This window comes from Vitis vinifera, chromosome 19 (assembly GCF_030704535.1).
Source record: "Vitis vinifera cultivar Pinot Noir 40024 chromosome 19, ASM3070453v1".
NCBI classification, from domain to species: Eukaryota; Viridiplantae; Streptophyta; class Magnoliopsida; order Vitales; family Vitaceae; genus Vitis; species Vitis vinifera.
This window is the reverse complement of record NC_081823.1, coordinates 10748586-10761701: the sequence shown is the minus strand read 5'-3', so window position 1 is coordinate 10761701 and position 13116 is coordinate 10748586. Positions and strand designations below refer to the sequence as shown.

Below are 13116 nucleotides of genomic sequence, written 5' to 3'. Positions count from 1 at the left end.
TTTATTTGAATTACTATTTAAATTTTTTTATACATAAATAGAAAAAGGGTTTTTCCATATTCATTATACAAACCGTTGAATCCGAGTCTAACCTAACCAACTCAAACTTTAGAGAAATAAAATTACGTTAGATTTAGGTTGAATACTTTGGGTTAGAGATCAGATTAAGTTTAGCTCAAATTGATTGATTCTTTAAGGCTATGTTTGGTTCTTGGAAAATTTGAGGGAAAATGCAAAGGAAAGAAAATAGAGAGGAAAAGTAAAAGGAAAGAAAAAGTGAAGGAAAATAAAAAATAGAGTTAAAGATGATAAATTATTTTTATTTACTACTTCAAACTCATTTTATTTATTTTAACTCATTAATATAAAGATTAAATAATTTTAAAATGTATAAGTTTCTAACTAATTTTAATTATATTTAATTTTCTTTGGAATATTTTATAGGACAACCAAACATGAGAAAATCATTTTTCTTAGCACTTTTTTTCTTTCCTTTGTACTTTCCGGGAACCAAACATAACCTAAAAATAAATGACTAATTTTTTTGTACCAACGATGCCTCTGGAAATAATTTTCTACCGCAAGAACAAGGTGCCCAATATATGAAATAATGTAGCATTTAAGATTCTAATCTGGAAAACAACCCTTGCCTTTCCTCAAACCATAGAAACATGGTCTTCACCATCTCTATCCATCCGAAAAAGCCCTTGAAACATCTTGAAACATCTCTTCTTAAAGGGATGAAAATGACCCAACAAGAATCCAAGGGAAAAAAACAAAATCCCTGACAAAAACTATTTTAACCCTTTGCTTGCTTGCTGAGAAAACTCTGAAAAGGAAAACAAATTGATACTTGGCTGTTGACCATTGCTAAAACTGGGTGAAACGACAGCAGTATCTATCATCATTGCCTCCTTGTAGGGGTGAGCTTCTGGGGTCAGAGAGAAGTCTTGGGAACACTGGCAGAAGTAGAATTGGTCAGTTTGTCTCCATCTTAATTGCCATCCCATAGGGGAAGCTTAGATGACAAGGAACTTTCTGAAGAGTACTAGCAGAAGTACTGTCAGTTTCAATCTCGATTGGCTCCTCTAAGGTAGTCTTAGACCACATAGAGAACCTAGTTTAAGGTTCATCAGTACAGCCCCTGCATCAAAGAAAAAGGAACTTAATAAGCACTTCATAATCTAGCAGCTACTGTTACATGGGTTGTGAAACATTATTTATTCTGATTTTCACTCTTCCAAAACTATTGAAATCCCATGGTTAGTCTGATAATATGGTGGAACTTACATGAATATCTAGACCCTGGTTAAGGAAGCTGGCGAGCACTTAAAAATGATCAAGATCCAACTTTAATGGTCTCTGGTCTCTGGTCTATGGAAGTGCCACCCATCATGACATCCCATTTCACAGCCATCCAAACAGAGAGTCAGCCAGGGGCGTTCATTCAAGATTTCATTTGCTTTACCACTCAAACAAGTGCGTCCAAGACCAATCCACTTTAGAGCTTGAAAGAAAGGCCTCTTCAATGACTCTAATGATTTAACAGACAACCCAGTGCAGTGAAAGAGATCTAGCTTCCGAAGTGGTTTCCTTCCATCCTGAAGCCTTCTTTTTGTGGCCAATGCTTCCACTGAAGAATCAGTCACATAGAAACAATACCTAATGCACAATTCAGTAATCCCTGTACCAACTGCAGCAATTGTGAGAATGGCTTTATCTGATATCCCTGGCATGTGGCCTAAATCCAGTGCTGTCAATGTTTTACTAATCACTCCACAGCCATGAAACAAAAGAGAAACCCCTTTGTCAGTTACCCTCTTACAGCCTCGAAGGCACAAATGTGAAATGGGTGAATACCCCTGACTGAGAACAGATAAACCTCTGTCTGTAACATCAGCACCTCCAAGATTCAATGTAGTTAGTTTATTAAGACATGTAATGGAGCTGAGAGATGAGTCAGCTATGCTCTTGCAGCCAAAGAGGTCAAGCACCTCCAACCTTCTGGAAGAGGCCATTTTATGAACGGTTTCACTAGTTATAAGATTACAGGATGACAATTTCACCTCAACCAGGGAACAGGGGGCTCCAGTGAGATCATGGAAGGCCAGATCAGACAGAAGTAAGGCATTACGAACTTCAAATTTTTTTAGGTGCCAACAAGAGTGCAGAATTGATGCAAAACCAGCATCACTAACTCTACAAAACCCACCAAGTCTCACCGACTCTAGGAGCCTGCAGCCCTCAGAAAGGAGAAACATGCCCATATCATTTATCCTTTTGAAATATACTGGGAGGTTGTGTCTACTTCGTATAAGAGAGATGTCAGTTAAATGACGACAAAACCTCAAAGACTGAAGCCCACTGTTAGTCAAATCATGGAATGGTGATGGTTCTTTGCTTGGTCTATCTTCAAGATGAAGCTCAATCAGAAACGGAAGAGAGTCGGTGATGGAACTAATAAGTTCATCGGATATGATATCTAAGACAAGAGATAAGGACTGCAATTTGAAACCAGGGGATGCTGGAGAGAAGGGAATTCCAAATTCAGCTGTATCCAAAATATTCCGGTTAACTCTGAGCTCATGTATAAAACGAATCACATCTTGTTCAAGCACTGGCTGCAACTTCAAGATTTTAACAGTTTTGGGCAGGAAATGTTGAATGGACCGGAAAAAAGTGGCATCAAATTCTGCCCCTCGAATCTTTAGACATAGAGACTGCATAAGTAGAAAGAAAGGTTGCTTCAATAGCCCGTATGCATACTCTCTCAGTGTGAGATCAAACATTTCGAAAGAGAGTGATGGTAGGATCAGCAGAACATGGAAAAGAAAAGAAGGGTTTAGTCTCATGATTTTACCTCCAAGTAAGAGCAACCCGTAAGCATTTGTACAAGATTCCTGTTGAACACTTCAGGCAAGTCCCAGTATGACAGTTCTAGTGTGAGCAACCTGACAAAATACAAAAGAAAGAACAAGGTAACTGTCACACCTCAAAATTCTGGACCCATGGTCTTGATCTTTGCATTATTGAAAACTTTACAGCAGTCCATGATTCCAAAAGTCCAGTGTGTGAAGAAGAAAAATTGATTCTATTTGTAATGGTTCTCTAAGTGTTGGGGGGGGGGGGGGGGGGGGGGGGGGGAGGAGATAAAACCCTTTTACATGACTGATTCAAATGAAATTCCAGTAAGTTTTTAGCCAAATTTGTTTTCGTTTTAATGCCAGCCATAGGTGATGTGATTTCTTAGAATTCCAAGAGAAAGTGATGTGGGAGAAACTGAAAATACTCTTTCATGAACTGTTTTCCATTTCAAAATTTGGTTAGAAAATCAGTTTGGATTCTCACGTGTTCAATCTATCTTCTTCAAAAATCCGTAACTTGTTTAATGAAAATCTTTCACTTGGAAGTGTTTCAAAAAATGAAATGAGGATTTAATGATTTTTAAAGCTAAGGAAAACCACCAGAGTATCTAACCATTAGGAGACAATTTTGTAGTGTTAACAGCTAATTCAATAATGATTAAAGAAGGGAAGGAGTCGCATATGTGTCTTTGAAGGATGCTCAAAGGTTATGCAGGTTTACGCTTGAGCATTTTTCCTCAAGGTGGTATAGTTCCCATAAGTGAAATGAAGAAGAAAAATAGGTCGTGCAAGCAAAATGAATCAGGAATACCAAGACTTGTAAGCTAGGCTTAAACGGCAATTTCTTAAACATTTTTATATCATTCCAGAACAATTATGCAATCTCAGAAGGACGTGTAATCGACATCAGTTTAAAAGGGAAAATGATTAAAGACAGCCCTACTACCTGCATGCCTAGCAAGGATGATTATGCGAAGTATGCAATTTCACATACATGGCCTTTGTTCAGAACAAATGATCACTGATTTCTCAGGGAACTATCAAGCAAATTTACATTCGACTTTTAACCAATGCAATAAATTCACTATGACGTGTAAACATCCTTAGAGACAATCGTGTGAACCTAAATAAAACCCAAAATGATTAATTCCTTTTGAGGCAAAGCGCTTATGTTGCTTTGCAGAACTATCTGCCTCTACAATTGGGTTTTCTTACATTTTTATCATCTGGGAGTCTTGTTTAGGCATCCATTACACAATTTAAAACTAGATGGAATTCTGATTTTAACTAAAAATTGAACTTCCGTTCCTCAAACCGGTTTGTCCACAACATAGCAGACGTTATTCTTAAGGTTGCTGTACACCTGGGACTCACTTACATCATCCTGGCTTCTGTTCATCGATTCAAACCATCATTAGACAATCTTTCAAAGGATCAATATTATTGAAGAATACTTTGTTTTCAACTTAAGGATGGTATCTTATTCTTCTATGTATTTTTTCTCTACGATAAAATAGAGAAGCCTTCACCATAGGTTTACATAAAAATGTTTAAATAAAATATTCCAACTTGCTTTCTATACTTTAGAGTACAATATAGCAACTTCTCAATTGAACTTGTACATGCTCAGCTGATTATTAAACTCATATCCAACAACATTGTTCAAGACTTCAACTCAAGCATCAATGGCTCAACATAGCTCAGCTGGGAAATAATTGAAACGATGGGCTACCATAGGTCAGCTGGGAAATATTCTATCCCAAGTATAAGCACAATATATTCACCAGCTAGCACTATAATATGGTATCTCATCACAATTAACATTTGTAGGATATTGCTACATCCAATTGGAATACTGCAAATAACAACAATATAGCTTACCCAATAGCACCCATCTACTTTGGATACTGATCATTCATCTCATTTAGGTACCTTGTACACTTAACCACAGCATATATAGCCATATCACATTCCCAATTCCCACTTAACCATGACTGATATTTAATAAATGATGCATTTACTCTCACCTAGGAACATACATCAATATCCTCTCTTACATCCCAACAGGGATCTTTGTGGAATATGTTCTTCCTTTTAGGATCTCTCACTTCAGGACCAGGTTCATTGTCACCATATCCCCTCATCCTCTCCCTCCCCCCCCCCATCCCCCAAATCTCTTTAATGCACATATGTATGACAAACCTATATCATTTTTAGGTGCACTCACCTAAGGATGTGTCACCCATTAATTTACACTTGCACCTGACCCTGTGCATACATGCTATCTTTCATTTCAGTCATTGCCATCCATTCTACAGAATCTAAACCTTCAAATTAGAAGGTGATTTACACTTCCAAGTGTCCCAAAGGACCATTTCCTGCATACAGTTATGTCCCAGATGACCATTCCCTGCATGATAGTTATATCCCAAAGGACCATTCTCTTGCATAGTTTGCATACTTCATAATCTCATAATCATTAAACCATTTCAGCATACAAGAAACCAGTCCCAAGGCCTCAAAAAAACTATACATCATGAATTCTTCTTCAAACATGTAACATTACTCATAGCAGGGAAAATATCAATTCATCATAAAATTCATATACCAACACATATCAATCATATTACCACAACAGAGGAATAGAGAATGAAGGAGCAAACCCTTTTTACATTCCCTCTTCAATTTAGACTACTTGATTACAAGCAAGATATATATAGGTGTAAGCATATACTTACCTCAAATAATATTTTAAACTTCAGAATAGAACTTATCCTAATTATAGAGAGTACCATCTTTATTTCATATCTCCAGAAAAATCATGAAACTATCCAGCAATCTCCAACAAAGAATTAGTCTTTTCAAACTAAGAAAATCCTGATCTTTTATAGTTTACTTCAGGACCTAGTAAGCCACTGTTAGACTTAGGCAGCAGCTACGTGCCTTTTTCTCATAACTAATAAGTGTACTTTGCTATTACTCCATTCAGCCATCTACTAGATGTTTACACAGCTAAGTTAATCTGATGACAATTGGACCATTCTATGCCATGAGTAATGATAAAACTTAGCATCACAAACAACTGCTAGGTATCTTCTAACGGAGGCTAATTAGTGTACCAACTATATTCTTATGCAAGCCACTTCCATTGGCACTAAGTACTCATTTAGCAGGGTTCTAGACAACACGTGGATTATTTCCACTTATATCTAGTGATGAATTTTCTGGTTTGTGAGACAAGCAAGTAGCTGATGTAGCTACTTCTCAACAAACCCAACCCAGCTAATCTTATTGACTAGACTTCCTCTATTTTCTTCATTTCCTCTCTAACTGAATGGTTCTCTACCAAATGATTCTAATACCAGTGAGGAAAGCAGAGATATCATCCCAATCAAGACTGAACCCTTTACAACCTTAACACATTTAATTAAAGAAAGCTAACCAAGGATTCATGTGAATATCTGATGGACATCCCTGGTAATCTGGATTTGGTTTTGCTTGTTAATGATTCATAAATAAAAAAAATAAATAAAAAATAAAAAAAACAAATTAATGATTAAAGGGCTAAGAAACTCACCACACTGAGGTGAGCATGCATGAACTAACTCGGAAAAATCCCCAAGTATCAGAAGGTTATGATGAAACGATTAGAGATAGAGAGGTCGTGTACATGTCTTACATAAGATGCTCTGGAAAAAAGCTGATTTGCGTGTGGTCATGTTCCTTAGAAAGCAGATCGTGTGATCGAAATAGAAAAGAAAGCCCAGAACAAGTAAGCATCCTCCAGGCTTTGGTCGTGTACACGTCCCATGATTTCACATACGTGTCCCATGACTTTGCATACGCGTCTTTTAGATTATCCAGGACAATCCCTCTGCTACTTGATTTCCTTTCATTTTTAACACCTAAAAATCATTACTAAGCAGCCCATAGATGATTTAAAACATGAAGAAACTCTGTTTATAAATTTAAACTCTCACTCATTATAAAAGACCTTCCCCATAAGCCTCCATTTACATAAGTTTAAGCATATTCTTATCATGTCATCCCTTCATTTCTTTCAAAATTACTACAGCTAAAACATCTTAATACAACAGATACATGATCAGTATCCTATTGAATACATTCAACCACACTCTTCAAGCTTTCAAATCATGTGCCAATGTTTCAGCACAGTGAACACCCTCAGCTACCTAAAACCAGCTTGCTGACCATGTTTTAACGAAGTTTATCCTATTTCTTCTCTATTATTTAATCTGATTACATCAGATATACCTGCCTAATACAATAATTAATCATATACAACAAAAATTCCTTATTTTTTTTAAATTAATATTTTCAGGGTCATTACAAACTGCATTGGGTAATTGCACACTTAACTACAAGTTCTTGCATGGCTCTGAAACAATTTTTGTTACAGTTATAGTTCAAACAGGTGGCAAATGAGGGAGGCTTAAAACTGATTAGTACAGACAGAATTTCTGAGGGAACTCTAAATGCCAAGCTCAGAACTTAAGAAGTTAGGTTCTCAGATAGAACACTTCTTCAAGATTTTCTTCATTCAACAACTACTTTTGCAATTTGCAAGAGCTCAAGTCTTTTCCCATTTCTTCCCATTCCGGTCCCTTGAGCATCATCAACATCTGCTTTATTTATTCATAGTTATATCAGCAAATTCTAATTTTGTTGATCCATTCAAGGCACGCAGCCCCCCTCATGCTATTGGGTATTAATGCGATATCTCCTTATCTCTATGTCTGGGTATGGAATCCTCTAAAAAAAAGAGTGAACTATTTTAAACCAATGTCCTTCCCCGTTCAACTGAGCCACTCAAAACAAATATTCAGATGCTACTGCCTTTCTGCTAAAGAGATTTCAGTATGCGCCCTCTTTTTGTTTCACTAATAGATAAAAATCATTTCACTTCCTTTGTGGAATAGATTAAACCATCTGGGTGTTGGTTATCATACTGAATGCTTTTATGACAGATTAAACCGTGGCTTTGGCTATTTTATTGAAGACAAAATTCTTAAAATCCTGCTTGGGTTCTATCGAATGCTAAGGAATTTGCTTGTCAGAGGGGAAAGGCAAGTCATTTTGAAAGATCTGTTTGATCTTGGATTAGACATATAATTCTCCTACAGGCTTCTTCATCTAAAACTATCAATAAATTGCTGTCAAATTGCTTTCCGATTCGGCTAATCAAGTCTTTATGCAATGTCCATCTCATACCTTAAATTGGGCAAGCTTTCGCCAATGGAACGAAGAAGTTGATATGACAGCAAGGAACATCTCAACAAATTCAATTCCTGGATATGTGGACCAAGAAAAATGGTGATGGAAGAATCATCCAGGCGGAGGCAATCAAGGGTGAGAATCTTGAGGCCTTTGCACCGGGAAACAAGGTGATTCAGGGTCTGGGCATCTGGGGAAAATGCCTACACAAGTTGAAAAACGAAGGAGCTCAGGTAAAGGACCAAGTAACAGGGGCGACCCATAAAAAATTTTGGGAAAAAAAATGGAAAGAAGAAAAATTCAAGGAAACTTACAGAGAGATCAAGAGAAGAAGAAAGAGGAAGAGCTTCAGAGACGGCGAAGCGAAGAGCTCGGGAGACGCAAGCTACAGAGCAGAGTGTCTCCGTGTCCAGCTTCACTATTATTTCGTTAATGAGGGTGGTTGGGAGGCCCTCCAAGCCAACACCCACCATCTTGCTCTGCTTCTGCTCAGTCTCCAACAGTCCCATCAAAAGTTTGTTCTATAGTCCCCGTATGTAAAACGTAGGAAATTTTTAAGATTTATACGGATAGCTATGGCATCCAAGACATTAAAAGGAAAACAAGCTAGGGAAAATTATTGGGATAAATATGACTTACAGATAAGGTACGCCCCAAAAGCCCATCCTAATTGCCAATTGTTGATAGCTCTGTTGGGAGAGCTCAGCAAAAGTAGACTATTTTTCCAAACCAATATTCGACTCTGAGGGAATATTTACCCATTGGACAGAAGCTAATGAAATATACCCCACATGAATTGGGTACTGCTTACCAAAAGTTGGGTTGGATTAATCAGTCTATTCATGTTACTTTGAAATTTTCCTCTTAAGAAAGGTTTATATGAATAGCATGGATGGTTCTCATCTCCCACACTGAAACCCTTGGTGGTGCTTATACTCAGACCAATCCTACACTCACAGAAAGTGACAAAACACTTGTTCTAGCCTTATGGAAAGGTGGGACACCTAGTCCTTTCTCTCAATTTGAATCATCACCATATAACTTAGTAAGTCTTGCAACGGATTGATAACAATGGATATTGCCGTCATTTGAATGACCCATCCCCACCTTAAGAGCAGCATTATTACATCCCAACAAGTATGTCTGCATTAGAATGTTACAATTTTTCTTGCCTCTTTTTCTGAATGCATACAGCCTGTAGTATCACATTAATAAGAAATTACACTAGTGAAGTATCATGTTTACAGGTTGTCCCGTCGACATTAAACTCCACGCCATGTAAGCCCAGAGTTCCATCTACTAATCACAGCTCCTCAGTACCGAGTGCCCCAAGAGTGTGATTGTGCTGTTACTCAATGACATAACATGCAGAGAGTACTAAGACAAGAACATGCTGAAGGCGAAATGTTATTACAAGAGAAAGGGAAAAACACAAGTTTATTAAAACATCAAGAGAGACCCTCTGTTACAATTAGTTTGGAGCTGCGAGTAATGTTGAATCTGCAATAGCTAACAGCAGGACAAGAACTTTCTGGTTTATTACATGTTGAGCATGAAAGTAATCTGATATGCATAGTCTGATAGGCTATCAGGGAATGATGAAGTGATAATTTAGAACCCAATTTCATATTATCAAACACTTAAGTGGGGGAGTCGAAACCGCTGGTTCAAAGAGAGAGCTCAAATTTTGAGACTAGAATACCGTCGCTGTCTGCGTATAACCATTCCCCATCACGAATTAAGGCACCTGCTATGTAAACAGGGACATGCTTCTCACCGATGCCTTTTTTGTTTGATTTCATGGGATGAGCCCCCAAGGCTCTAACTCCAATATCACAATCCTTAATCTCATCTACATCTCTAATGCAGCCATTCACCACAATTCCAGCCCATCCCATATTTTGTGCCAACTGTCCTATATTCCCTCCCACCAAGGCACATCTCATGCTTCCTCCACCATCTATAACTAGGACTCTTCCTTCACCTCTGGTTTCAAGAAGCGCCCTTACCAACACATTGTCCTCAAATACCTTAAGTGTGACAATGGGGCCTGAGAAAGCTCGACACTGCCCATAACTCTGGAAGATTGGTTGCAAAACACGCAAATCACCGCTCGTCAGATGTGCTGCATTTGAATCACAAACTTCAGCAGTTGCTAAGGCAGCCATTTGTTATCCTGCAGGTATAGCTGTTATGAGTGTCATGGCAAATGCAATACCCAAAAGTTAAAGAATCCTTTCATTACAAGCCCATCCAGGTCACATGAACTTCTTCATAATTTTCTCTTTTCCTCTGATTCTCAATACATAAGTTTGATATAAACAACCAATTTAGAAATTCACAAATGTGGGTATTCATTCCATATGCATATACTACATTCCTATAGAATACAAATGTCCAGACTACGTGCCCAAGATCAAACTTTAGGTAGCATTCAGAACCATTATAAGGCACCAATGCACAAGTATGCTACATGATTCTGCCTTTACTTAGAGAGATTATATGACAAAATCAGAACTACTGTGGTAAAAAGACAATTCTTAGAGTTTAACAAAGACATGGAATCTCATCAAAACCTAGAATGGTCAAGTTCCAGAGAACAGAATATAGCATTCTTTTTGGGACCTGATAAGTGGCACATTGCCCTTATATTAATCTAAACCCCAATGCTAGGTAAATATATTTCTGATACCAATGAACATTTTCACATTATTTGAAGTTTAAGGACTGGTTAAAAGTAATATTTATGCAAAGGCATAAATATTATCAGAGGAATTGTCCTGCTTAAAGGGGAACAAGACAGACAACCATGTCTGGCCTTCTTTCATTACTTTGGACCAAGTTCAGAAACCCAGAGGAAATAAACCTAGAAGTTGATACTTTACTTCTCCCATGTAAATTAAAATAAAGACAGACTAGACAGTAATCCAAGTCAATGTATTTTACCCAAATACATGCACCAAGGGCTGTTTGGACCTTCCAAGGTCACAGGTTTCATTTCTACAGAAGGTTACTTACAAGCTACAACAGCTAACATATATGAAATTCTCAACCCAAGCAACATCAAGGATTTCATTCAACTAATCCGGAACCTCTACATTTCATCTACTGCTATGGAAAACGTCAATTACTAGCTAATGACTGAAAATGGCGTATGGAGAATTGCTTGAGCTAATATTATACTTCTGAATGAGTTATTGCTACCAACAACAATACCACTCCTCCAAACTATTGGAAATTGGCATCAACATCCATGGATTCCTACCTCCTTAGTTTTGAGGATATTCCTAGGTTTTTGAAGTGCCCAATTTTACAATTTTATGAAGTGGGTCTGCTTCATTCATTTTAAATTTTGAAATACCCATGTAAGAAACTGATAGAAAGATACCAAGATCTGCAATTGTCTTCGTTTGTGGGACATGCTTGTCTTGCTGAATACCTGTTCAGAAATAGAGTCTCATTGCATCTCTATGCTGATTCATATCAACCACCTAGAACTAGCACGGTAGGAAAGGGGGAAAATTCATTTGCTTCCATAGCAAAATTCACATAGGATTATAAAATTACTGTAAAACGAAGACTTTAAAGCTAACCCAACTAACATCTCTAATCCAACAGTCAGCAATTGGGAATCAATTAATTATATATTCAGTGGGAAAGGAAAAAGATTCTAACCCCCACCACACTCTGATTAAGATATTAGTACTTGATATTGACCCAAGAAGAATGCTACAGAAGAAAAAAAAAAAGCAAAAGAGAGATGCAAACTAGATGCTTACCAGTGGAGAATGATGAACAGAAAGAAGTTTTATTTCATAGAAGGATTTGGTGAATGAATAATCTGAGAGGTGTGTAGGGTGGTGGGTGTATGCATGGAGATAATGGAGGATAAGTAATGACAGATAAAGAAGGGAAGAGGAAAGAGGCGGGCTGAGGTGAGGCGGTTGATGCTTCAGTTACATTATCTGATTGGGCCTTGTGCCCATGACATCCCTCTCACGTAATCACAGCTACAGGTTGGTTGAATGCGTACAACACCCTTCCCTTTAATTTAAACAACCAATTCCACACGTCCCGTTCTTCATCCTCTCTCCTCTTGTCCTTCTGTCCCACGACTCCTACCCTCCTAGCCTCACTTTTCTTCTCTTTTTTTTTTTTTTTTTCTTTTCTTGTCTTTTCATTTTTGAAACCTTTGAGGCAAAAGTAGAAATTTTACTTCCCTTTCAAATTCAAATATAATTTTGTTTGGTATGGAAAAAAAAAATTGTGTTACCTACGAAGAGGACATTAGGGATGAAATGAGGTGACTTGTGGAAATAGATTCCATTATGTTTTTTTATTATTATTTTTAAAAACTATTTTTAAGTTGAAAAATAAAATATATTTTATTAAAATAAAAGTGTTTGAGAAGCTATTTTTAAAAATAATTTAAGAAAATGCATAACAAAAACATGTTTTGATAAACTGTTCTTAAAAATAATTTTTTATTTTGATTTTGTAAAAATATTGTAAATTTAATTTATATGATATTGACTAAATTCAATTAAAGTCTTATTCAAAATGAAAATAATTTTATGATTATAAATAAATTTAAAAATAAATAATTTTAAATAAAATATGATAGTAATATTATAATAAAGCCATAAATTATATTTTTTTTTTAAACAAAATATACTATGTTAGTATATGTTATAACATTCAATAGTTACATCTTTGTAAAAACATAATTGATTTTTTTATCACAAATAATAATAATAATAATAATTTTTAATAATATTTTATTTAAAATGATATATATATATATATATATAAAAGAATCGGTTTAGTTATGACTCATAATATATCAATTTTAGTCTATTTTTTGTAGTAATTAAATTTATTTTTTGAGTTTTAAATTAATTTTAAAAATTATTAAACTCATTAATAAATGTTATACAAAGTGTTGTTTGAATTGCAATTTGTTTCTCTAGTAAGAAAAATTATTAAAGATATAATCATGTGTAGAAAAGAAATAATA

At 36.2% G+C, this 13116-nt stretch overlaps 2 protein-coding genes across 5 annotated transcripts; both read right to left on the bottom strand.

Moving 5' to 3' along the window:
* Positions 1 to 556: 556 nt before the first annotated feature.
* Positions 557 to 9405, bottom strand: LOC100244592 (F-box protein At-B). Of its 3 annotated transcripts, XR_009465259.1 has the most exons (6): positions 8739 to 9405; positions 8414 to 8620; positions 8097 to 8302; positions 2861 to 2951; positions 1291 to 2720; positions 557 to 1144 (listed from the first exon to the last, which is right to left on the bottom strand). XR_009465259.1 is itself a non-coding variant. In XM_059735353.1 (4 exons), exons 1-4 carry the CDS (start codon positions 8606 to 8608, stop codon positions 1353 to 1355), a joined length of 1860 nt encoding a protein of 619 aa, XP_059591336.1. In that variant the 5' UTR covers positions 8609 to 8716; the 3' UTR covers positions 1163 to 1352. The 3 variants fall into 3 exon arrangements, 1 of the variants encoding a protein (XP_059591336.1); XR_009465258.1 differs by lacking the exon at positions 8739 to 9405 and having other exon boundaries at positions 8414 to 8716; XM_059735353.1 differs by lacking the exons at positions 557 to 1144; positions 8739 to 9405 and having other exon boundaries at positions 1163 to 2720; positions 8414 to 8716.
* A 104-nt stretch (positions 9406 to 9509) lies between these two features.
* LOC100256628 (putative 4-hydroxy-4-methyl-2-oxoglutarate aldolase 3) lies at positions 9510 to 12117 on the bottom strand. 2 transcript variants are annotated; one of them, XM_010646399.3, is made up of 3 exons: positions 11879 to 12117; positions 11488 to 11538; positions 9510 to 10275 (listed from the first exon to the last, which is right to left on the bottom strand). In XM_010646399.3, exon 3 carries the CDS (start codon positions 10265 to 10267, stop codon positions 9767 to 9769), a length of 501 nt encoding a protein of 166 aa, XP_010644701.1. In that variant the 5' UTR covers positions 10268 to 10275; positions 11488 to 11538; positions 11879 to 12117; the 3' UTR covers positions 9510 to 9766. The 2 variants fall into 2 exon arrangements, with proteins under 2 accessions (XP_010644701.1, XP_002265968.1); XM_002265932.4 differs by lacking the exon at positions 11488 to 11538.
* Positions 12118 to 13116: the final 999 nt, after the last annotated feature.

Bases quoted from the DNA above. Each gene is read 5' to 3' on its own strand.
- LOC100256628 (XM_010646399.3), bottom strand. From the start codon at position 10,267: ATGGCTGCCTTAGCAACTGCTGAAGTTTGTGATTCAAATGCAGCACAT.
- LOC100244592 (XM_059735353.1), bottom strand. From the start codon at position 8,608: ATGGGACTGTTGGAGACTGAGCAGAAGCAGAGCAAGATGGTGGGTGTT. The intron at 8,303-8,413 runs GTAAGTTTCCTT...CAACTTGTGTAG, and splicing joins CTTCTTCTCTTGATCTCTCT to GCATTTTCCCCAGATGCCCA. The intron at 2,952-8,096 runs GTATGAGATGGA...GTATTTTGTCAG, and splicing joins GAAAGCTTGCCCAATTTAAG to GTTGCTCACACTAGAACTGT.